This window comes from Piliocolobus tephrosceles, chromosome 2, assembly GCF_002776525.5.
Source record: "Piliocolobus tephrosceles isolate RC106 chromosome 2, ASM277652v3, whole genome shotgun sequence".
In the NCBI taxonomy this organism is placed as follows: domain Eukaryota; kingdom Metazoa; phylum Chordata; class Mammalia; order Primates; family Cercopithecidae; genus Piliocolobus; species Piliocolobus tephrosceles.
In genome coordinates, this window is record NC_045435.1 from 40,492,931 (window position 1) to 40,516,244 (window position 23,314).

Below are 23,314 nucleotides of genomic sequence, written 5' to 3' on the forward strand. Positions count from 1 at the left end.
AAAACCTACCCCCCTAATAGTCCCCTATCTCCATGTGAGATGTCCCCTTTAGTTCTGATTTCCCCTCTACTGGGGCATATGGTATAGGGAAGAAAAGCCTAGCATTTGGGGTCAGTCTCTTTTTTCCGCTTTTGGCCCTGGACCTTGTGACAATCACTTAAGTTCTCTGAGCCCCAGAGTTCTTCTCTCTGAAATGAGAGTGACACCTACCCTGAAGAGTGATGTGGAGATGAGAAATAAGATATGGAAAGTACCTAATGGAGAATTTGATTCTTAGGAGATGCTCCATAAATGGCGGTCTCTGTGGCAGCAAATGGTGATCATGTTGGTGCTGGTGGCTGGTGATAGAATGTATCTAAGCTTCACTCCCTTCCAGGCAAAGCCATTAAGTGCCATGCTGTCATCTCTCAAGATTCAGCGTGTTGTGGTCTGCTTAGCTATGTGGGAAAGAGTAGGCCTGTGCTTTGAGATGGCCAGGTGCCAAGAGGACAGATCAGCTGCAGGTACTGACAAACATCATCAAGCGTTAAGTGTTATGGAAGAGGTGGGTGCCGTATTTGACCAGTCAAACAAGGAAAGCCAATAGAGTAATGGTATATCCTGCCTAGGGGCAGGGGACACCCAGCAGCTGGGCATCCAGGAGCCAGTGGTGTTCAGCGACCCAAGGTGGAGGCTTGCACAGTTTGCACCCGGGAGGCTCTTAACAGGTAGCCAGGCTGTAGCCGCTGGGCTGCAGTTCAGAGGCAGGATTCTTGAGGTATCTGGTAAGGTAATGGCTGGCTCTTAGGAACAGGACAAAATTGTAGTTATGGAAACTGAGTACCAGGGCAAGGCTGCATTGGCTGCCAGTGGAATCTGATATGGAGGACAAGTCTGTCAGTGAGATGTGCGACTCAGTTTGGTGTGTGTCACTGGGCTGGAGCTGAGCCTGCCATGGGGCCCCAGAAAAGGGAGAAAGAAGTGGAGAGACACTATGAGCCAAGCAAGAACAGACTCTCCCTTCTAAAGGATTCTTTGCCTAGTGGCCCTCCTCAGAAAGAGTGGAATCACTCAAGTTTCACAAATGTGACAACATATTTTACCTTGCACAGTGGGAAGAATAGGAAGAATATAGTTACTGTCTCTCAGAGAGCATTGGCATGGTTTAGAAAGGAAACAGGGAAAGTTAGTCCAGAGGAAAGCTTTCTCATCTGCCCAGTATTGATTCTGAAAGCAAACCATTTATTACCATGTCTTCCAATAATTAATTTCAACGAATGTCAGCTTGCCCAGATTAAGAGAAGCAGAATCAACTTCCTGTCTCTTCCCCCTTTCTTTTGTTTCTGTGACACCGTGAGCAGGGTGAGCCTCAGGAGTATGCTTGCTGCTGGGGAAGCCAGCATTTGTCTATGCTGAAAGAAGAGGGAGCATGTGATGAATTTGCATATAGAAGGAATGTATGCAAATTTCTCAAGACTATTTTGCCTTCATGAAAAGATTTGGAAAAGTATTTGTAAGGTTTTAAACCTGTGCTATAAAGACAAACATACAAGAATAACTGATAATAACTACCATTTATTGAAGGCACGCTTTTACAAGGAATACCTCACTTAATCTTTGAAACAGCTCTATAGAGGTACTGTTAATATTTTCCATATGAGGAATCAGGCTTAGAGAGGATCATTCAAGTGGAGGAGGCAAGGCCCACACTCTTAGAACACACACAGTCAGAGGAATTAAAAAAAAACTGGGTTTAGTCAACCTTCCTTCTGATTTTTTTCTAAAGGAAGTTTTTATTTCATTTTATTTTATTTTTTTAAGTTTAATTACAAAGTTACATATTTTTCGATATAAAACATACAGACAAACAAAAAGAAACAGAATAATCCACCCACTTGGTTGTCTAACTGTCTAACAGTTGCTAATACTTTGTGTTTATTCTTCCAGCTATTCCTCTGTTTATGTGTATATGGGTACATTTAGTTACCAGCTTTTCTCATTTAATGATATAGCCATGGTAATAGATGCATATCTACAATGTTATTTTTCTTTGCTAGTGGCATTTTTAATATTAAAACTTTATATTCTTTTCTAGATTCTAGTAACTTACAAGCTATTAAAACCAGGTACAGTTATAAGTGTGTAAAGAGAAGCAACATTAGCATTGAAGACAAAGGGCTAGGTTTAAGCCAAGCAATCAGAATTTCTTCCCAAGAGAAAGCTTCAGAGAATGGCAATTTACAGGAACCCTTCCAAGCCTTTCCAGTTCCTCATTGTAGGTGTGCATATATTACAGGGCTATGAGGACCTTCTGAGTCCATAAAACCGGCTGGGGTGGGGAGTAGCGATGGTGGCAGCGGTGATGGTGGGGACAGTTTAGAACAGTAACATTTGTAGCCTCTTTCTTCCTCCTCCTCCTCTTCCTCTTCCTCTTCCTCTTCCTCTTCCTCTTTCTTCCTTTCCCACTGGTCCAGGTGTGATTTGAGGTGGGCAGTGCTTTCCAGGTCCCCTGAGACCTCCATGAAGCAAGTACTTCCTGGCCGTGGCGTTCAGGGTAATGGGGGCAAATCAGGTTGTGGGGGCTGACGGGTAAGAGATTTGAGAACATGTGGGTAGATGAGGCAGCTGGTGCAGGCAATAAGGAAAAGGAACCAGTATCAAAGAGCCCTGAGGAAAAGGGCTTCAGGCAATATATTAAGCAAACCAAAAAATAAACACACATCACCAACAAGAGCAACCCACCAGGCAGATCTGTCTTTTTTCTCTGCCAATGAGCAACTGGAGGCATTTTCATAAACCAATTCTGTTCAGAATAAATTTTTAACAGGAGAAAAGCCCACTGCCAAGTTGAGACAGGAACAGATAATTACATCTGAGTTATTCCACCTGGAGAGGAAGCCAGGTTTGAGACAGAGGGAACTGAGTTCTTACAGCCTCCTGCAGATACCAGAGGACATCCAAGCCTCAACAGGATTGGTGCCTTTATTTGTCTTGGGATGCACAAGGCATATGCCCAGCTAACCCAAGGTACTGCCCTTTGGATTTAAATAGAGATTGGTGCAGCTGTCCTACTGCAATCTAGGAGCCAACAAAACAAATACTGGCAACTTCAGCTATAATTACATATCTCCATGGTGTTTCACACCATGGGCTATTTTGCACAATATATCTGAGCCTCAACAATGCCAAATATAGATTGAAATAGCTCCGGTGGACTTTGGCTCATCACCTGCCTAGAATTTTAAAATATTACCAAGGGAAGGAAGCCATGGAAGAGGCTAAAAAGGGAACTCCAAATCCATATAATGGACATGTTTCATTTTTCTTTCTCTTCAGGAGGCTTGGACCTATGGACTCTTTTAGTGTCTTGGGAATTCCCAAGGTCAGTTTCATTTGCTTAAAAAAATACAGCTAAGAGGATTATTGGGATGCAGATCTTGAATCTGATTCACCTGCTGTAGTTGTCACTCTGATGAAACATTGCAAGTTTACAAAGTTAGAAAGGTTCGAGGTTTGGGTATCCCAGTTACTGTGATTTGATCATTATATGTTGCATACAGGTATCAAAATATCACATTACTCTAAAAATATGTACAACTATTATATGTCAATAAATAAATTTAAAAAATTATAGTATAAAGTTTGGGATTTCCTCCAAGAAATTACATTGTATCATGACTTCAGGGTGCCAGATGACCTGGACTAAGGATAATTTCCTAGATTTTTCCTTTGTTCACTCTATGCCTCACACAAAGATCACTTGAAAAATTAGTGCCACAATCTCCCCATCAACAAAATGGGAGTTACAGATTCTTCCTGCCTTCTTCCTTGTGGGAAGCAGCAAGATCCAGTGAGAAGGATACAGGGATTAGAATACTTGAAGGGGAGGCCAGAGCCACCCCACCTATATGTACAGTTCCCCTAACCTTGCCAAGCCTCAGTTTCTACATCTACAAAATGGGAATGATATCTATTCTGTTTTAGTTGAAGTAGGCATGCAGTAAGATAATGTACTTAAAAGTACTTTAAGTCTAGAGCACAGAGCAAATGTAAATTGCCATCATTATTTTTCAGGGGATATGGTGACAGTGGATGAGATCATGTCTGGAACACACTCAGAAAAGAAGAACTAAAGATATAGAAGAGATTGATGATATTGCCCCATCCCAGGAGTTTCCCAAGAGAGGGAATGTGCTGACCAGTCTCTGAGTTTAACTGAACTCTTGATGCCCTGGGCTTCCTTCACTGTTTGCGGGCCAGATTCCCATGCGTAGCAGGATTAGCCGGGAAACTTTCCACATTCTAAAGCTAAAGCTAATGATTTAATGAGCAAAATCTCTCCCTGTTCTGATGTTTATTTATATAAGTTCAGGTCAGTAGGACTTTTGGGGCAAAAGCAATTGTAAGTGGAAACAGCCTGATACTTTGCATTTCGAGCTCTCTGTCAGTTTCTTTTCACTGCCCTTCTAAGCAGAGAAAAACGGGCAGCCCTGCCCAGCGACCTCTCAACAGCAAGCAGTGTTGCCCCACTTCAAGACAGCAAGGGGGTCTACAGTGCTTCTTATATCTACCTTTTGGGGGTTCTGTGAACTTACTTATGCCTAGCTAGATCCTGCCTCCAAGCCAGCTTGTTCTTGTTTCATTATGTCACTGTCCACATTAATACCATTGCTTAATTTTCTTTTTCTCTTATGGAGGGTGGATTTGTATGGAATTACTTATGGTTCTTGCCTAGGCTTTTGTGACTGTGAGGATTATGGGTATAGTCTGTGGTCATGGAAGATAGCCCTTGGCCTGTGAACATAAGGAACAGTCAAGAGTTTCAGAAAATTAGCTGAATGATGGGATGGGAGCCTGAACCTTATGACCCTTCCCTGTCTCATGGTCCAATCTTCAGTTATTTGGATTCTGCCCTTTCCCTGAAGAGCTTTATGTGGGGAGACTTTGATCTCCTGCAGCTTCTCTGCTCTGAGGAAATGTTGCAATGGCTATGTCTTTTCACTTAATCTCCTAAGGAAAGGAAGTGGGAAGAACATGTTCCTGCTTTGAAAGTGGGGAGCCGGAGGTCTCAGATGGCCCTGGGTTTTGGCCGACAGTGCATGGCGAACAGTCCTTAGTGGATATGTGGTGTCTCTTTTGTCCTACAACAAATCTCTTGATCCAGCCCTGTTTGAGATTTGTGTGCAGATGGCCTTGTCATCAGCATAGGTCTCCTTCCTCTTGTCTTTCTCTCCTCTTGACTCCCTCCCACCAGCTTTCCACACCAGACAGCCACTCATTAGGGCTTATTCCACAGTGAGGACTAGAGCTGGGGTCTCTGACTCCCAAACCGTGCTTCACTGAGGACAGCTGGGCTGTTCTGCCTGGAGAGCTGTTAGACACGTCTGCTGTGCTCCCACAGTGAGTTGCCAAATCTGTACTATTGCCCATGCTATTCCCTTGCCTAGCCAATTACTCTTTGGCTTCACATTCTAGGCTTTAAAGTTGGCTCAAAAAGTCACTTCCTGAAAATGTCTCCAGCCTTATCCATCCTGCCCTGGTCACTTCTTTACCAAGTATGACCTCAGCATTATATTGCTAATTTGTGCTACTGTCACCCTTCATTTCTTTCATGTCCTTGGGGTCTATATAACTTAATTATGTAGAGAACCAAGACTTAACCCTAGGCACTTCATGGATAAACTTTTCAAATTTTGTTTTTATTGATGATGAACTCTGAAATACAGTTTATATTTTTCCATGCCTTATATACTAAGCATTCTGAGCACAATTCACCCCTTTAAAAATGAAGGGGGGTACCTATGGCAATGTCCACAAATCTCAGTCATGAGTAGAGACACCCCAAGAGCCACTGAAGAAGCTAAGTTTTTCTCTTTCTACTCAGTGTAGTATGGTTCTAGGGCTAGTCTGCATTCCACGGGGCCTAGTCAGCTGCCACACAGTCTCTAGAGCAGCCCTGTGCCTGACACCTACATTTCTGCTGGATGATGATGATGATGACGATTTTAACAGTATACCTGGGGAAGGTGAGATACAAGTGGACTTGACTTTCTAAAGCCATGCTGATAGCCCAATCCTAGAGCGAACCAGTGAGACTAGACAAGAGAGAATGATTTTTCTAGATCTGAGTGTTACCTGTTATCCCTTTCACTTTGCATTACTCCACCTTTGTGTTACTAATTCTCATTTAAAAGGCCCTAAGCATTTCAATCTATATCAGCTTGTCAGTTTCACACATGGAGGAACCCAAGGTCCAGACTCCCTGCCTGTCATTCCGTGCTGCTGTTAGTTCTATGTCATGGCACTAAGGCTTTTGGTATTTATATGATGGTGATCTATAAAGGGAAGGCTTTCAACCAAAACTTACGGTGCCACTTCAGACATAGGCTCTAGGGGTGTGATCGGAGCACCTGCCTCACTTTTAAGTACTTTCAAATTTGACATGTTTCTTACTTCTGATGGCCGAGGAAAACAACTCAGGGTTATGAATAATTGATGCTGGCATTATGCCCAGGGAGAAGAATTTCTAGGACTTCATAGGTGATCATTTTTAGTGAGTTTTTTTGCATATGTATGTCATACCAACATCATGTTTCTTCTAAGCTATGCTAAGCAATGTCATAAAGACCAGACTGAGAAATGTGAAATGTCTGGGGCTACAGAGACATTTTACATGTTTTGTGATTGTATATTTTATTGTACTTCTTCAATCATTAGTGTCTTCAGGGTCTACATAACTAGGAAATGCATTCATCTCTAAGATAAATATATTTGTAATGAAATTTATTTGTATTTCTAAATGCACTCACATTTTCACCTGTCAGTTGACAAAAATATATTGAATCCTTATCTTTCCCTTTTAAAATTTCTTTGGTGTTTTTCAAATTTTGGAAAAAGTCCTGTTTATTGTAATAACATGTGGAACATTGCAAAGATGTGTAAATAAAGAGCTAATTATTTCTCCACTCCCACTTCTCAATTCCACACTCCCGAGATAATCAGTTATCTTGCACATCTTTCTCTTTTTCTTTTAAATTCCTTATTTTTTAATCAACAGAAGCATGTATGTATGTATTTACTATGTACAACATATTGTTTTGAAGTATATATACATTGAGGAATAACTAAATCTGGCTAATTAAGAGATGCATTACCTCACATAGTTATCATTTTTGTGGTGAGAGAACTTTATATCTATTCCCTTAGCATTTTCTAAGAATACATATATTGTTAACTATAGATGCTATGTTGAACAATAGATCCCTTGAACTTATTCTTCTATCTAATTGAAATTTTGTATCTTTTGGCCAACATCTCCCCAACTCCCCTGCCTCAAGACCTCCCAACCACCACCCCCAATTATCCCATCCCCTGGTAACCACCTTACTGTCTGCTTCTGTGAGATCAACTTTTCTAGATTCCACATATAAGTGAGATCATGCAGTATTTATATTGCTGTGCCTGGCATATCTCACTTACCATAACATATGATTCATATTGTCAAAAATGACAGGATCTCCTTTTTTTTTGCTGAATAGTATTCCATTGTCTATATGACAGCACTTCAAAAAGTTTATGGAAAATGGAATTAAAAAGAAAAAAAATATATAAACGTTATTTGTCAACATAAGTTCCATCAAGTTCAAGGCACCTTTGTAAGTGATGATATCAGCTATTTAGTCCATCCCTAAAGAACCGAGGGTCCTGGGAATTTAACCAGATCGATGTATGTTCTTAACTCAAGGAAAATGGATGCCCTTTAAGATTTTTTTTATGATTAAGATACAAAAAAGATGTCAGAAGGAGCCAAATCAGGACTGTAAGGTGGATGTCTAATGATTCCCCATCAAAATTCTAAAAAAAAAATACCCTTGTTTAGCTGAGAGAAATGAGCAGGAGCATTGTTTTAGTGGAGAAGGACTGTCTGGTGAAGCTTCTGGGCATTTTCATGTTAAAGCTTTGGGTAATTTTTTCAAAACACTCTCATAGTAAGCAAATATTATCACTTTGGCCATCCAGAAAGCCAACAAGTGAAATGCCTTGAGCATCCCAAGAAATTGTTGCCATGGTCTTTGCTCTTGACCAGTCTGCTTTTGCTTTGACAGGCTCCCACTTCCACGTCTTGGTAGCCATTGCTTTGATTGTGTTTTGTCTTCAGGATCATACTGGTAAAGCTATGTTTCATTTCTGTTACAATTCTTTAAAGAAATACTTCAAGATCTTAATCATTCTTGTTTAAAGTCTCCATTAAAAACTCTACTCTTGTTTGCAACTGATCTGGGTGCAATCATTTTGGCACTCATTGAGTGGAAACTTTGCTCAACTTTAATTTTTCAGTCAGAATTGTGTACGCTGATCCAACTGAGAGGTCTGTGGTGTTGGCTATTATTTCTGTGGTTAATCATTGGCATGAACAAGACTAATTTTTCTTCACAAATTGATGTGAATGGTCTGTAGCTATGGGCTTCATCTTCAAAATTATTTCGTTCTTTCTTAAAATGAGTTAGTTATTTGTAAACTGCCAATTCCTTTAGGGCATTGTCCCCATAAACTTTTTGTAAAGCATAAATAATTTCATCATTATTCCACCCAAGCTTCACCATAAATTTGATGTTTGTCCTTGCTTCAATTTTAGCAGCATTCATGTTGCTCTGATTGGGGCTATTTGAAACTGATGTCTTATCCTTCTTAGTACCTCAAACTACTTCCTCTTCAGGTATGTTATGACAAGTTAGTATGAGTTTATTTGGATGTAAAAAAGGTGAAATCCACGCATAGTTTCCTTTTAAATATCACACATTTCCCATGAACTTTTTGAAGACCTTTTGTCTTCTTCATCCGTTTATTCACTGATGGGCATGAAGGTTGATTTCATATCTTGACTACTGTGAATAGTGCTACAGTAAACATGAGAGTGCAGACATATCTTCAACATGGTAATTTCATTTCCTTTGGATATATCCAGTAACAGAATTACTGGGTTGTACGGTAATTGTATTTTTACTTTTTTCAGGAAACTCCATACTGTTTTCCATAATGGCTATGCTAATTTACCTTCCTACCAATAGTCTTACATATCTTTCTTCTTACAAAAATAAGGAAACATTTGCAAAACAAATGTTTCTGCCTACTATTTGGCATAATTTCTTTAAAAAAATATTTTGTACTATTTTTAAATTTTTTGTGGGTACATATTAGGTATATATATTTATGATGTACATGAGATGTTTTGATATAGGCATGCAATGTGAAATAAACACATCATAGAGAATGGGGTATCCATCCCCTCAAGCATTTAACCTTTAAGTTACAATCTAATTAAATTCTTTAAGTTGTTTAAAGATATACAATAAAGTTATTATTGACTATAGTCACCCTATTGTGCCATCAGATAGTAGGTCTTTTTCATTCTTTCTATTTTTCATAGCCCTTAACCATTCCTACCTTACGTCCAACTTCCTACTACCCTTCCAGGCTTCTAATAACCATCCATCTACTCTCTATGTCCATGAGTTCTATTGGTTTGATTTTTAGATCCCACAAATAAGTGAGAACATGAGATGTTTGTCTTTCTGTGCCTGGCTTATTTCACCTAACATAATGACCTCCAGTTCCGTTCAAGTTTTTGCAAATGACTGGATTTCATTCTTTTTTATGGCTGAATATTACTCTATTGTGCATATATGCCACAATTTCTTCATTAGAATAATTTCTAAACAATGCCCTGCATATAATTTTTATATTTAAGTCATTTTTTCCATTTTTCCTAATTATGAAATTAATACATATTCACCATGGAATAATTAGGAAACAAGGAAATAGTGGAAAAGAAAATTTATCTCTAATATCACTCAGACATAACCATTATTAATATTTATTGATAAATTTTCATTTAGCACAATAGAATACTAAGATTGTTTTGCCCAGGATCAAACAAATGTGAATTCCAGATCAACATCAATTATTCATACAGTTCTTTTACATTTTTAATCCTCAGTTTCCTTATTTATAATATGATATAATAGCATAATCATTATCATTATCAGTAGTAGGTTTTTTTTATATAATAAAATTAGAACTATACTTTGGTTTATCCTGACTTCTTCATTTAATATTACATTAAGAACATGTCTTTAAGTCATTAAATATTCTTCAAAAACATAATTGTAGTGAGTGGGTAATACTCTATCATGTGTTATGTACCAGAGTGTAGTGAACTATTCTGTATTGTTTTTGTTTTTTGTTTTTTTTTGAGACGGAGTCTTGCTCTGTCGCCCGGGCTGGAGTGCAGTGGCCGGATCTCAGCTCACTGCAAGCTCCACCTCCCGGGTTTACGCCATTCTCCTGCCTCAGTCTCCCGAGTAGCTGGGACTACAGGTGCCCGCCACCTCACCCGGCTAGTTTTTTGTATTTTTTAGTAGAGACGGGGTTTCACCGTGTTAACCAGGATGGTCTCTATCTCCTGACCTCGTGATCCACCCGTCTCGGCCTCCCAAAGTGCTGGGGTTACAGGCTTGAGCCACCGCGCCCGGCCTACTATTCTGTATTGTTGAGCATTTTGGTCATTTCTGGTTTTCATTTCTATAACCCACAGTTACTGTATTTAAACTGCCATACATAGTGTTAAATATATCACTGTCCTAAGTTCTGAGCCTTTTCAAGGCAAAAGACTAGATTTCTCTCATGTTGGAATTTCAGCCCAGGCTTTGAGCCCTTCCCTGTGATGAGCGGTTTCAATGGTAGATGAGTGGCTACAATTAGAGTCACCTGGGAGCTTTTAAAACGTGGCTGTCAGACATTCCCACAACTCCCTCCCCAAACCCATCCTAATTTACATAACCTGGAGCAGAGTCAGGGTACTACATTGTCCCTCCAAGCTCCTATCTTTATCTCTCAAACCTCTTGGCCCTCAACCCCTAACCTCCTCCCCCGTCCTGTGAGAACCACAGGATTAGAGGATTCCTTAAGGTTTCTGCCATCTGAATGATTATCAGGAAAATACTGTAAGCTGGGGCAGTTGTATGATCTTTCTCAATTCGGCTTCCTCTGTGGTCTTATGGTCTAAAATGGTGGTTCTCAACTGGAAGGCAATTTTTGTCTCCCCCCAACTTCTACCCCACCTGGACATCTGACAGTAGCTGGGGACATTTTTGATTATTACATCTGGGGAAGACGTTGCTATTGGCATCCTGTGGGTAGATTCCAGGGATGCTGCTAAGCATTCTGCAGTGCACAGGACAGCCCGTGTTTGTTTCCTGTGGCTACTGTAACAAAGTACCACAAACCGCACAGATTAAAACAGCAGAAATTGATTGTCTTACAGTTCTGGAGACTAGAAGTCTGAGACTGCAGTGTTAGCAGGGTTGTTCCATCTGAGGGCTATGAGGGAGAATCTATTCCAGGCCTCTTAGCTTCCAGTGACTTGCTGGTGGTTTTGCCATTTCCTGGCATGTGGCTGTACCACTCCAATCTCAGCTTTCATGTCGCTCTCCCTGTATGTCTGTATCTTCATGTGGACATCTTTTTATATGAATGAACACCAGTCATACCACATTGTGGACCTACCTTATTTCAGTATGATCTCATCTTAACTAATTATATCTGCAACAATGTTATTTCCAAATAAGGTCACATTCTAAAGTACTGGGGTTAGAGCTACAGCCTATCTTTTTGTGGGGACAGAATTCAACCGACAAGAGCCCCCCAAGCAAAGAATTAACCAGCGCAAAATGTTAATGGTGTTACTGTTGAGAAACTGTTCCATGTAATCTGTGGACCAAGCCCAGGGAGGTTAACTAAGGTAAAACCCAGGGCAAGTAGCAGTATGGTCTGAATGTCTGTGTTTCCTCCAAATGTATATATTGAACCTAATTCCAATATGATTGTATTACGAGGCAGGAACTTTGGGAGGTGAGCAGTGCCCTTTTAAAGAGGTTCCAGAAAGCTAGCTAGTTCCTTCCATCATATAAAGACACAGTGAGAAGATCATCTGTGAACCAGAAATTGAAGCCCTCACCAGATACTGAATCTGTGGGTACCTTGATCTTGGACTTCTCAGCCTCTAGAACCGTGAGAAATAAACTTCTGTTATGTATAAGCCACCCATTGTAAAGCATTTGTGATAGCAGCATGAATGGTCTAAGGTAGAAAGAGTCCAGATTCTGGGAAGGTGGAAAGGGAGCAGGAGCATCATCATTAAGAGGGTTGGGTACCTTTGCTCTTATATCAGAGGCTGTGGGCTCCCTACAGATGTATATAGACATAACCTCAGGCAACAGAGATATATGTGACCAAAACAAGGTGAAAGGACTTGAAAGAGCACTATGCTAACAGGGATGGAGGCAGAAGTATGGCCAAACCCTCTGATTTGGTCACCTCATCATCTGACCCACCTTTCCATGTCAGAAACAGCCTTTTCCTCTTTTCCTCTGTTAGGAATGGAACAGGAGAGAAAAATAAATCCACAAGTCCCACAGTTTTCAGCAGTATTTTCAAGCCAACTGTCTTGTTTCTCCAAAGCCCAGTCTTCTCTCTCTGACACCCACTCCCTCCCACTGCCAGCCAAACATAGAATATAGAAAACAGGAAAAACAGCAACACTGCAAAGCTATATCTTTTGAGAGAGAATATTGCTGTGGATACATTTCCCCCCATACCTCTTGAATTGCCAAACCCTGCAGCAGGCAGCTTTATCCTGTTCCATGAGGATGCTGTCTCACCAACTGCTTGTTTCTTTGGCTTCAGGAATTCCATGCAAGAATGAATTTCTGCCGGGACGGGGCCACTGGGCATTCTGTGTATCCACATCTGAATATTGAAGTCTATCTTCTTCACTTTTAAAATGTTTTTTTCCCCATTCTTCTGTTGTGGCTGCATGTTCCCCTTCATTGTTTTGCCAGTTTGAATAGAGTGACGGAAAGGAGGGAGGGGAGAGGGTCACCAGAGGAGTGGGGATTGTGTTATCAAATTCCAGGAGTGATGGGTTGCTTCCCAGCAGCAACATGAATGCCAGCTGGCTATATCTGGGGCCTGTTCACTGGGAAAAGGAAGAAGCCTTCCTCCACAGTCTTCAGAGCTCTGTGTCTGCTTAGTGCATGCCTCATTGTGGTCTCCTAATTGCTCAGCTGTCTTTGCTCTCCATTGTTGCCTCTGGTTTGTCTCAGGAAGCAGCTCTGTGCCAGCCTCTGGCCTCTAGTCTCCTTGCTCTCTGCAGCATCTTCTTTGTGTCCCATTCTAAGCGCTAGTCCTGGCTTCCCTAGGCCCAGCTTACAGCCCTGACTCTGCCTTCCACAGCTCCCCATTCCCTGGTGGGCTAGGTGGGGAAAGGTCAGGGACAGAGTCTTTACCTGCTGTATGTTTCAGGTCCCAGAGGGTGGCTATGTTTTCTGGAATCTGAACTGGTCTTTTCTTACAGTCTGGACCTGGTGTTATCTGTCAAATTATATCTTGTAACTAGTGTTGGCAACCTCTAGGGTTGACTTTGCCTTTTAATCCACAAACAAGATGTTTTACTGTTGTTGTTATTAAATGGATAAAATGTTAACAGTTAAGTAGTTCTTTTGCTTTCCTGCCTGAGAGTGACCAGATATTTAGCTTCTAGTTTACAGTCGGGAGGGAATATTTTGAAGGTCGTCTAAAGCAATAATGTGTAAATGAAGAGAGTTATTGAGAAAGAAAGAAAAGGGATCAGTGAAAGAGAACACCCCAGCAAAGAACTACTATAATTTTCTCAGAATTTCTAGGCTTGTGTATCTTCCTAAACACACACAGTTAGACTGTAGGAAAATAAAATTTTACTTTAAAAAAATGTGGAGTTCTAAAAATAGGCCTTTTATAGGAAAAGGTGCTAAAGCATTTTATTTTATTTTTTTCTTTTTTTTATTATTATACTTTAAGTTCTAGGGTACATGTGCACAACCTGCAGGTTTGTTACATATGTATACTTGCGCCATGTTGGTGTGCTGCACCCATCAACTCATCAGCACCCATCAACTCGTCATTTACATCAGGTATAACTCCCAATGCCATTACTCCCCCCTCCCCCCTCCCCATAATAGGCCCCCGTGTGTGATGTTCCCCTTCCCGAGTCCAAGTGATCTCATTGTTCAGTTCCCACCTATGAGTGAGAACATGCGGTGTTTGGTTTTCTGTTCTTGCGATAGTTTGCTGAGAATGATGGTTTCTAGCATTTTAGATATAAAGAAAAATAGTCCCCAGCAAGTAGAGATGTGTGAGAATGGACAGGGTGATGATTACATATGTAAATGTGATAAAGTTGATGTTTAAGTTCCCAGAGATAATCTCAGTACTGAAACTACTCGTGTTGTGAGGCACTGGCACCTACAATAGTTATTTTTCATATCAGTCCCAATTAGTAACTGAAGATTTATATAAATAGTCTTCAACTTTAAGGAGCATCTCTTTAGGATACTCCTTAGACACTCCTTCTTTGGACATAAAGTTATTCTAATGGAGGGAACTTATTTGTTCACTTATTCAGGGCACCGAAGAAGATATTGTTCTTTCAGCAGATGTAATGTGGTGGGTCAAACCATCACTGGTACCCAGAACTAGTTCCCTCTGTTTCTTCCTACTTCTTTCCACCAAAGACAACTTTGCCATTCCCAGAGTTCATCCCCTTCCCCAATACAAGCACCAACAGATGGAGGAGAAATATATTCCTGGTGATCTAGGATGAAAACTGAAAAGCATTTTTCTATATTACCCTCCTTCATCATAGACAATGTGCTGTGTCAGTACTATATTTTAAAGCTATTATGTGCTCAACTGAATTTCTTTATTTTATCCTGCGATTCTAACCTTCATTTACATGGCAAATACATTCTCAGTGCTAAATGGAACTGGGAAATGCGACACCTTACTGCTGTCAAGCTGCTGAACTGCAGAGTTTTTGGGTTGAGTGACTATTGAAAGGAGAGCACTATGCCCACTAGGTACATTGATGAATAGTTGAGATAGAAAAGATGAGTAAGATGGACTCTTTCCTTTAAAGTGAGTACAATTCTCCTTAGAAGACAACATGCACACAAGAGAAGTGTATTGCAAAAGAAAAAAAAAGGCTGTTGCACATGCACAATTACAATGTCATAATTTAAAAACCAAAGGCCTAAGAGTGAATGAAATGAAGCAGAAGAGCTGGAGATTTTACAGTGAGTTTTGGAGAAGTACATGTTTCGGTGAAAAGTACTGGAAATTATAGTTAGACTTGCTTACCATTTTCTAGTTATAAAACATTGTTTAAACAAGTTACTTTATGTCTCTGAGCCTTAGTTTTCTCATTTGTAAAATGAAATTAATAATATCTATCTTATGATTGATCCCAATGCTTAGTGATAATGTCGATAAAGAACCTAACACTATGCTTAACATACTATGGACACCTGGTTAACTGATGCCACCTTCTTTGACCTATGGGTTATTTAGAAATGTGTTATTTAGTTTCCAATAATTTGTGAATATTCTGGTGATACTTCTGTTATTGTCTGATTTAATTACATTATAGTCAGAGAAAATATGTTGTATGACTTGCATCTCTTTAAATTTGTTGAGACTCTATGGCTGAGAATATGGTTTATCTTGGTAAATATTCTGTGAGCACTTGAAAAAAAAAATGCATTCAGCTGTTGAGGTGTGGTTGGAATGTCCTATAAATGTCAGGCCACGTTGGTTGAGAGTGTTCAAATCTATATCCTTACAAATTTCCTATCTACTTGTTCTATTAATTACTGAGAGGGGGCATGGAAATCTCTGACTATAATTATGGATTTCTCTATTTCTCCTTGTGGGTTTAATCAGTCTTTACATATTTTGAACTTTTGTTGATAGATGCATAAATGTTTAGGGTTATTATATCCTCTTGATGAATTGACCCCTTGATCATTATCAAATGATAATATTATTCATTTTTTCCTGGTAATGTTATTCACTCTGCAATCTACTATGTCTGATATGAATATAGCCACCCAGCTTTTTTTGGCTAGTGTTATCATGCTATATCTTTTTCTATTCTTTTACTCTTACCCTGCTTGGTGTCTTTGTACTTATAGTGCATTCCTTGTAGACAGCATATAATTGGAACTTGCTTTTTTATCTATCTGACAATCTCTGCCTTTTGATTGTGTTATTTAGACAATTTATATTTAATGTGATTGCTGATATGTTTGGATTTAAATCTACCACCTTGTTTTTTTTTTTTCTATTTGTTGCATCTGTTGCTTTTCCCCCGTTTTTGCCTTTTTGGATTAATTTAATATTTTTATGATCCTGTTTGACTTCCTTTGTTGGCTGATAAACTATAACTTTTTATTATTTTAATGATTGCCTTAGGATTTATAGTATTTTAACTTATCTTACTTTTATATGTACCATAAATCCCATACTACATTGTTATCATTAGTTTTTAAACCTTATTTACCCATGTAGTATTTCCAGTGCTCTTGATTCCTGTGTATGGATCTGTATTTCCATCTGATACCATTTTCCTTCTTCCTGAAGGACTTCTTTTAACATTTCTTGTCTTGCATATCTGCTAGTGAAGAATTCTTTCGTCTTTGTATATCTGAAAAAGTCTTTATTTCGCTTTTGTTTTTGAAAATATTTGTGCTGGGCACAGAATTCCCAGGTTTGCTTTTTGTTTTTTGTTTTTTTCTTTCAGTACTTTGAAGATGTTGCTCTACTGTCTTTTTGCTTGCACTGTTTCCAATAACAAGTCTGCCGTCATCCTTATCTTTGTTCCTCTGTATATAGCTTGTCCTTTTTTCCTCTGTCTACTTTAAAGATTTTCTTTTCTTTCCCTTTTTTGCCAGTTTATTTTACTTTTATGTTCCTTGGTGTAGTTTTCTTTGTGTTTCTTGTGTTGAAGGTTTGATGGGTTTCTTGGATTTATAGTTTTTGTTATATTTGAAAACTTCTTGGTCATTATTTCTTTAGGTATCTTTTCCAATACCCTCCTCTTCTCGTAGGGAATCTCAATTACATGGATATTGGCCTGTCTGAAGTTCTTCCATAGCTCACACATGCTTTGTTTTTAAAATTTATTTTTTCTCTCAGTATTTTAGTTTAAATAGTTACTATTGCAGTTTTCAAGCTCAGTCCTTTTATCTTCTGCAAAGCCTAACCTACTGTTAATACAGCCTAATGGTTTTCATCTTTAGAAGTACAAGGGGTTTTTAAAATTTTTTTATTTCTTAACTATCTGAACATACGAAATACAATTATAATAACCATTTTAAAATACTTGTCTGCTAATCTTAACATCTATTTCAGTTCTGGGTAAGTTTTCATTGATTGATTTTTCTCCTTCTCATAGGTGAGATTTTCCTGATTATGTGCATGCCTGTTAGTTTTTTACTAGATACCAGACATCATGAGTTTTACCTTGTCAGTTGTGGATATTTCTTTATTCCTATAAATATTCTTAAGCTTCATTCTGAGACACAATAAAGTTACATGGAAAAAAAATTGATCTGTTCAGGTCTTTCTCTTAAAATGTACTAGGCAAGACCAGAGCCGTTCTCATTCTAAGTGTACTTATTTACCCTTCTGACCCTTCTCGGTACTCCATCCAACATCCCATTAATCATGAGGTTTTCCATGCTGACTGGTGGGAGCAAGTGCTATTTCTAACTGTGTGAGTGCTAGGCACTGTTATCTCTAATTCTTTCAGATGGTTCTTTCTCTAGCCTCAGGTAGTTTCCTCACACATGGATTCTTTGCAGATCTGCCCCAGAGAGGGCAAGGAAGGAAGGTGAAAGAGATTTGTAAGCTGTAAAGTACTATTCAGATGTAAGGTTTTGGGTGTTACCTTGATTGCTGCCCTCCCCAATGCCTATGCTTTTGTGTCTCCTTTGTCTTCAATGCGTATGTATTTTTTTTCCTTTCATCTCATTACCTACTGGTTTCAGCCATGCTGGCCCGAAAAAAAATGCTCACTGTGAGGGGGATTTTCTCCTGGTCCTCTGGTAGTCTCATTCTTCAATCTACATTGCCTCTTTTGAATAGTAAGGGTGACTTTCAGGCCTCATCCTTCCTCACTCCCAGGACATAAAGCCAAGAGTCTCACTTCGTCTTACCAAGGAAGTAGCCTCTTGATTCTAGAGTGTTTTTATTCACTGTCTTTCCCACCCCTTGCCTTTAGAAAGCCTGCTTCCTGCTTCTCTGCTTCAGCCCAGGGAATCTGAAAACATACCTGTATTGCTGAAATTCCTGTTAGAGACAAATTATCCTAGAATGTTCTGTTTCTTTCCTGGGGAGAAAATTTAAAAGTAATGGGCCGAGGCTTCAGCAGAGTGTTTAAGTTAGAATTAAGGGCTGAATTATTTAGGGCATCGTACCTGGTTGACACAGTCATGGGGTGTTGGAGAGGGAAGAACAGGAACTGCAGCCATCGGTGTGGCCCATATCTCTGAATCAGGGGCTCTGTCTACCACAGGTCCTACGTGAAAGCTCCAACAGCTGAGGGATCTATATACGAGCACTCATAACCCATTTTTGGCATTTGGTTGGGAAATGTCAATAAGGCGTCAAGCCCAAGGCAGAGACTAGGAAGCTGGGAAACCAAAGAATGCCTAGGAAATATGTTCAGAGCAAGGTCAGACTCTGGTCCTGGGTCAAAAGCTGTTGCTGATTTGGTCAGAAAATGAGCAGAAACCTGTTGTGATCCTTGCCCCAATTTGGGGGTATTGACAAGAATCGAAGTATTGCTTTGGTAATACTTTAGTTGATATTTTCCATACACATTTCTATTTCAAGGCTGTGCCAGGAGGTAGGATATACCAAATAAAATTGAACATTGAACATGAATTCTATCATGTAACGTCTTGTACCAGGTAGTTGATGAGGAGCGAGGGTTGAATATTAAGATTGGTGGCCGGGCGCGGTGGCTCAAACCTGCAATCCCAGCACTTTGGGAGGCTGAGACAGGTGAATCACGAGGTCAGGAGATCAAGACCATCCTGGCTAACACGGTGAAACCCCGTCTCTACTAAAAAAAATACAAAAAACTAGCCGGGCGAGGTGACAGGCACCTGTAGTCCCAGCTACTTGGGAGGCTGAGGCAGGAGAATGGCGTGAACCCAGGAGGCAGAGCCGAGATCGCACCACTGCACTCCAGCCTGGGCGACAGAGCGAGACTCCATCTCAAAAAAAAAAAAAAAAAAAAAAAGGTTGTTGGTGGTTGATATCTTCTTTAATTCATTCATTCATTTACTAAATATTTATGGAGCACTTACTAGGTGCCATACACTAAGGGAAAGAGATGAGAGACATTATCTGCCCCTAAGGAGATGAGAAAGACAAACATTTGCAGTAGAAAGCAGCAGGTACCATGGAGAGGGTTGGTATAGATCACTCTAGGAGTCCAGAGGAGGGCACATAAGCTAGCCTTGGGAGAGAAGAGGATATGAGGGTGGAGTTCCTGGAAGAAGCAGTGCCCTAGCTGGGTCTTAAAGAGTGAATAAGAGTTGGTCAAGTACAAGAGTGAAGGGAAGGGCATCTCAGGCTGAAGAAGAATATGTGCAAAGGCACAGAGGCAAGATTCAGTGCAGTGAGTTTTGGGGGATGCAAGTAATTTACTTCCTAGGCTGTTTGTCGGAAAGTGATATGGGTTGAAGCTGAAGGGAAAAAGTGTCAGGTGAAGAAGGGCGTTGCACACCGTGTCAAGACATTTTACCCCAAAGGCAATGGGAAGCCACTGAACAGTTTTAAGTAGAAGACAGTTGTGATTGTGTCTGAATTTTAGAAGCTCTTTTCTGCTAGTAATAGGGAAGAGAGCTGGGCAGAGACAAAGCTGAGAGCTCAGCTTTAACGCTGACCCCATTGCCTTCCCACCTGTCTTTATTGTTCCATTCTCTCCATAAAATGTATCTATCTTATAGCTCTTCACTGAGGTATCCAACCTGATTTTCTGCCACTCTCCAATTTTAGGTTGACTCAACTTATTCAAACAGGCCTACTCATTTGTGTCTTCTTTATTCAACAAACATTTAGTAAATGCCTATTGCATACCAGCCACAGCGCTTGGCATGGGGGAACCAAGGACGAATGAGACACGGAACCTGCCTTTAAGGGGCTCACAGACCAGTAGGGAGATACCATGGAGACACATTGTTACTATAAAGTATGATGATGGCTGTGGGGTGGGATAAATATAGAGTACCCTGGGTGCAAAAAGAAGACAGGCTTGGCTATGAGAAGCCCTTCTCCTTCTCTGCTAAATCCTACCCATCCTCAGGCTCTTGCCTATATTCTTTATAGAGGCAGGGTAGTTTAATGGGTTGTTGCTTGGGCTCTGAAGTCTGCCAACAGGGTTTTAATCCTGGTTCTGCCACTTACTAGCCATGTGACTTTGGCCAGAAATTCTTTGTACCTCAGTTTCTTCATCTGTAAAATGGGTATGATGGCTACATCAACTTCATAGGGTTATTGTAAGGATTAAAGGGGATAGCATGCATAAAATCCTTTAGAACAATCTTTGTCATGTGTAAAATATTTAATAATTATTAGCTACTATTATTCTCAGTTTTACTCCTTTTCTTCAGCATCTATAACATATCAAGAAATTGTAGCCCCTAATTATCTATTAGTTTGTTGCTTGCCCCATCTTATGTATTGTCATGTTATTTCTCTCAAGAATGATTTTATTCTTCTTTGAGACAAAATACATTATATATTTATCTGTACTTTTGGGATACTTACAGTATTGGATATGTATTGTGGAGATCAGCCATCCCAGTTTTCCCAGGACTGAGGGGATTTCTGGGACACAGGAATTTCTATGCTAAAACCAGGAAAGTCCTGGGCAAACTGGGACAAATTGATCACCTTACATGTAGTAGACACTTCAGTTTGGCTTTTTATTTATCTCTTGTTGGTCCCAAACCTAATTTGCTAGCAAGCTCACTTTGACTTTGCCACAAATTTTTATTTATTGTCTACAGAATGTAAAGTTACAATCTCTAGGGGTTTTGGGGGAGCGGGGGCGGGGGGAATCCTGAGATTCTCTAGGATTTAAGGTGGACAATTTGAGGGATTCCTAAAATACCTCTCTCCCATCAGCTGTGGGCATATAGACTAGAAATTGTGGGCAATCCCACAAGAGCTTTCTTTAACCTGACCCACAGCCCTAGAGGTCTACCCTTGCTTGTCATTCCCCTTGTCTCCCTGCATGTCTCTCATGAATGGATGACTTCCTTCATCTGCTTTCCAGAATTGATGTACCCTGGCTTAACCCAGTGGCAAAGCTCCTTTCCTCATATGAAGCTGCTGTTTTTCCATGAATTTCCCAGTTGGGGCCAAGTGATTTTTCCTCTTTTTCAACCCTGTCTTGGAAGCATTGGGACAATGTAAATGACTTTTTCTCTTTTTCAACCTGGTCTCACCAGCATTGCAATGATGTTTACCTTGGGAAGTTGCTTTTCAAGCAGCATTCCTTATGGATCCCCTGGGGCCTCTCTCCAAATTTCTAGAAGCCAAGACAAGTGTTTGCCTGCCCATCTTCCCAGTCCTATACCAGTACAATCAAGAGGCTGGCTCCACAGCCTCTGAAAGTTTCAACCCTAGAGTCTCAGTTTCCTAGGGCTGTTGTAACAAAGCACCACGAGACTGTGACTTAGATAACAACAACTTCTTTTCTCACAGTTCTGGAAGCTAGACATTTGAGATCAAAGTGTCAGCAGAGTTAGTTCTTTCTGAGGAATATGAGGGAGAAATCTTCCCTGTGCCTTTTTCTCAACTTTTGGCAGTTTTCTGGCAGTCTTTTGCGTTCTTAGCCTTGTATATACATCTCCCAATTTCTTCGTTCATCTTCACATGGCATTCTCCCTGTGTGCATGTCTGTCTCTTCACATGGCATTTTTTTTTTTTTTAAATAGGGACACCAGTCATATAGGGATCTATCCTACTATAGCGTGACTTGAACTTAACATAACTAATTACATCTACAATTATCTTGTTTCCAAGGAAGGTCACATTCTGAGATATTGGGAACATGTGAATTTGAGTAGGGGGTACAATTCAGTCCATAGCACCCAGGTCTTCAAGTGAGTCCAAAACACTCCTTACAGACTCGGAGACCCTGTCTCCATAAGCAAAACAAAGCACCAGAGAGTCATTGCTCACGAATCCATTTCAATTCTCCACTCACTTTGTGTTTGTTACTGACTGCTCTGCTTGTTCCCTACTCTAGAGTTTTGTGCCAACTCTAAGGATACTAAGAAATATATGTACACCTGAGTCACCAGCTGTAAGTCAGGACGTATCAGGAGACTTTCAAAATGAGAAGCCTGCTGAGGAAAAGTTGTATCTGTGGCAAATAATGTAGTAACTGTTCTAAAGGCAGTGGCTCCCATCCTGATGAATAATAATTACAAGTTGGTTGCCTTTTAAAATGCTCTGGAGAATACCATGGTGTGTACAGATGGGGGGTTGGACAACTGTGTGTGCGCGTGTGTGTATGCAGTAGCTTATGATAAACAAAATCAACAGACTCCTCCCCAACCTTCCTGCAAACATTCCCTGGGCCCACAGGGAGTAGCCTGCATCTCCTCCCTCTGACTGTGGCCACTGCCTTTTGTCAGCTCCCTAGAGTTGCTGATCCCTTCCCCTCCAAAGAAATAGCTCTGTTCCAAAAAGATAAACACCAGTAGTTACAGGGAACTTGAGGAGAAAAGCAAAGCGAGTCTCCCAGTTAGTGTTTTTCTGGTGTTCTCACATAGAAATACAGACTGTCTTTGTGGGTGTGCTATTTCTGATCCTGACAGTTACAGCCTGAGATGTGAGGGCAGTGATGGGTTTTCTTGAAGGTAGGGGATTGGGAACAGCTGGGGTATGGAGGTTCTCTAGGCTCTCCCCACTTCTTTCCAGGGACACTGCACCTCTGAGAAATCCCAGGGGTGGATGAGGCACCTCGCTGGTGCCCGCCTGTGCAGAGCAGCCAGGCAGGCTGCTAGCTTGCTGAGAGGCGGCGTGCCAGCTCCGCAAACTGCGCTTCAGTGCCAGATCAGGGAGCTGTCGGCTCAGCGCCCACGCCCCTCCGCATCAGCTCGGGGGAGCCCCAGGGTGGGCTGCTGGAAGTCGCTACTGCAACTTGACTTTGCCTCACTGTTGTTGCTGGCAGAATACGTACACCAATGCGGACAAGCTCCTAGAAGCAGCGGAGCAGTTGGCTCAGACGGGGGAATGTGACCCGGAGGAGATCTACAAGGCAGCTCGACACCTGGAGGTGCGCATCCAAGACTTCGTGCGCAGGGTGGAGCAGCGGAAGCTTCTCCTGGACATGTCTGTCTCCTTCCACACACACACTAAAGAGGTAAGGGGA

The 23,314-nt window shown here is 40.7% G+C and overlaps 1 protein-coding gene across 10 annotated transcripts in view; it reads left to right on the plus strand.

The window, feature by feature from the left end:
* KALRN (kalirin RhoGEF kinase) overlaps nt 1-23,314 on the plus strand; it is a 645,945-nt gene that overhangs the window by 282,613 nt on the left and 340,018 nt on the right. For all 10 annotated transcript variants that reach the window (XM_023214983.2, XM_023214975.2, XM_023215000.2 and 7 more), the window contains exon 11: nt 23,114-23,305. In XM_023214983.2, coding sequence (XP_023070751.2) covers nt 23,114-23,305 — 192 coding nt within the window. The remainder of the gene's footprint in view (nt 1-23,113; nt 23,306-23,314) is intronic.